We start from the raw sequence: 2,500 nt of genomic DNA on the forward strand, positions 1-2,500 counted from the left end.
CCCCCTCTCTCTCTCTCTCTCTCTCTCTCTCTCTCTCTCTCACTCACTCTATCTCACTCTCTCACACACACCACACTTTCTCACGCACTCTCTCTCTCTCTCTCTCTCTCACACACACCACACCCTCTCTCTCTCTCTCTCTCTCTCTCTCTCACACACACCACACCCTCTCTCTCTCTCTCTCTCTCTCTCACTCACACACACCACACTCTCTCTCTCACACACACACACACACGCCTGGTTTGTTGTCCTTGTAGGGACTCTCCATAGGCGTAATGGTTTTTCTTCTGTACAAACCGTATTTTCTGTCCCCTTACACTAACCCTACACCTACAGGAAAATTTCTGCATTTTTACATTCTCAAAAAAACTCATACTGTATGATTTATAAGATTGAGTCAGTAATGGAATGGCATGCATGTAGAAATTTACAAGCAGAAGAGAATCAAACTATATTTACATGTTTTCAAACAGCTGTTCATATTCAGACCAAATAATTGATAACTATTTTCGTGTTATGTCTGATGCTCTTCTGTCGTGTCTGATCACGTCGGTATGTTTGGATGCTCACGGCCACTTCCCTGCAGATTAGCAAAGAACAGGAAGTGACCTTGAGCGCTCTGCTGTGATTGGTTTTGACAGGCGGAAGGGTACGTGATCGGCAGCTGCATTAAACACATTCCCATCGCGGGCCGAGACATCACGTACTTCACACAGCAGCTGCTGAGAGAGCGAGAGGTGGGCATCCCACCGGAGCAGTCGCTGGAGACCGCCAAAGCCGTCAAGGTGAGAGAGTCTGTGTGTGTGTGTGTGTGAGAGAGAGCGCGTGTGTGTGTGAGAGAGAGCGCGTGTGTGTGTGAGAGAGAGCGCGTGTGTGTGTGAGAGAGAGCGCGTGTGTGTGTGAGAGAGAGCGCGTGTGTGTGTGAGAGAGAGCGCGTGTGTGTGTGAGAGAGAGCGCGTGTGTGTGTGAGAGAGAGCGCGTGTGTGTGTGAGAGAGAGCGCGTGTGTGTGTGAGAGAGAGCGCGTGTGTGTGTGAGAGAGAGCGCGTGTGTGTGTGAGAGAGAGCGCGTGTGTGTGTGAGAGAGAGCGCGTGTGTGTGTGAGAGAGAGCGCGTGTGTGTGTGAGAGAGAGCGCGTGTGTGTGTGAGAGAGAGCGCGTGTGTGTGTGAGAGAGAGCGCGTGTGTGTGTGAGAGAGAGCGCGTGTGTGTGTGAGAGAGAGCGCGTGTGTGTGTGAGAGAGAGCGCGTGTGTGTGTGAGAGAGAGCGCGTGTGTGTGTGAGAGAGAGCGCGTGTGTGTGTGAGAGAGAGCGCGTGTGTGTGTGAGAGAGAGCGCGTGTGTGTGTGAGAGAGAGCGCGTGTGTGTGTGAGAGAGAGCGCGTGTGTGTGTGAGAGAGAGCGCGTGTGTGTGTGAGAGAGAGCGCGTGTGTGTGTGAGAGAGAGCGCGTGTGTGTGTGAGAGAGAGCGCGTGTGTGTGTGAGAGAGAGCGCGTGTGTGTGTGAGAGAGAGCGCGTGTGTGTGTGAGAGAGAGCGCGTGTGTGTGTGAGAGAGAGCGCGTGTGTGTGTGAGAGAGAGCGCGTGTGTGTGTGAGAGAGAGCGCGTGTGTGTGTGAGAGAGAGCGCGTGTGTGTGTGAGAGAGAGCGCGTGTGTGTGTGAGAGAGAGCGCGTGTGTGTGTGAGAGAGAGCGCGTGTGTGTGTGAGAGAGAGCGCGTGTGTGTGTGAGAGAGAGCGCGTGTGTGTGTGAGAGAGAGCGCGTGTGTGTGTGAGAGAGAGCGCGTGTGTGTGTGAGAGAGAGCGCGTGTGTGTGTGAGAGAGAGCGCGTGTGTGTGTGAGAGAGAGCGCGTGTGTGTGTGAGAGAGAGCGCGTGTGTGTGTGAGAGAGAGCGCGTGTGTGTGTGAGAGAGAGCGCGTGTGTGTGTGAGAGAGAGCGCGTGTGTGTGTGAGAGAGAGCGCGTGTGTGTGTGAGAGAGAGCGCGTGTGTGTGTGAGAGAGAGCGCGTGTGTGTGTGAGAGAGAGCGCGTGTGTGTGTGAGAGAGAGCGCGTGTGTGTGTGAGAGAGAGCGCGTGTGTGTGTGAGAGAGAGCGCGTGTGTGTGTGAGAGAGAGCGCGTGTGTGTGTGAGAGAGAGCGCGTGTGTGTGTGAGAGAGAGCGCGTGTGTGTGTGAGAGAGAGCGCGTGTGTGTGTGAGAGAGAGCGCGTGTGTGTGTGAGAGAGAGCGCGTGTGTGTGTGAGAGAGAGCGCGTGTGTGTGTGAGAGAGAGCGCGTGTGTGTGTGAGAGAGAGCGCGTGTGTGTGTGAGAGAGAGCGCGTGTGTGTGTGAGAGAGAGCGCGTGTGTGTGTGAGAGAGAGCGCGTGTGTGTGTGAGAGAGAGCGCGTGTGTGTGTGAGAGAGAGCGCGTGTGTGTGTGAGAGAGAGCGCGTGTGTGTGTGTGTGATGGATCACATGACTGTCTCATCCTCCAGTCTCTGAGGTCTCGGTTTCTCTGCTGCAGGAGCGCTTCAGTTACGTC

At 55.0% G+C, this 2,500-nt stretch overlaps 1 protein-coding gene across 1 annotated transcript in view; it reads left to right on the plus strand.

Moving 5' to 3' along the window:
- The window catches only part of LOC107576532 (actin-related protein 3-like), a 15,086-nt gene that overhangs the window by 12,347 nt on the left and 239 nt on the right, over positions 1 to 2,500 (plus strand). The window contains exons 6-7 of the mRNA XM_016262699.1: positions 642 to 785; positions 2,483 to 2,500. The exon at positions 2,483 to 2,500 is cut by the window's right edge and continues 239 nt beyond it. Of these exons, the coding sequence (XP_016118185.1) occupies positions 642 to 785; positions 2,483 to 2,500 (162 nt within the window). The remainder of the gene's footprint in view (positions 1 to 641; positions 786 to 2,482) is intronic.

This window comes from Sinocyclocheilus grahami, unplaced genomic scaffold (genome assembly GCF_001515645.1).
Source record: "Sinocyclocheilus grahami isolate Dianchi unplaced genomic scaffold, SAMN03320097.WGS_v1.1 scaffold3891.1, whole genome shotgun sequence".
Lineage (NCBI taxonomy): Eukaryota > Metazoa > Chordata > Actinopteri > Cypriniformes > Cyprinidae > Sinocyclocheilus > Sinocyclocheilus grahami.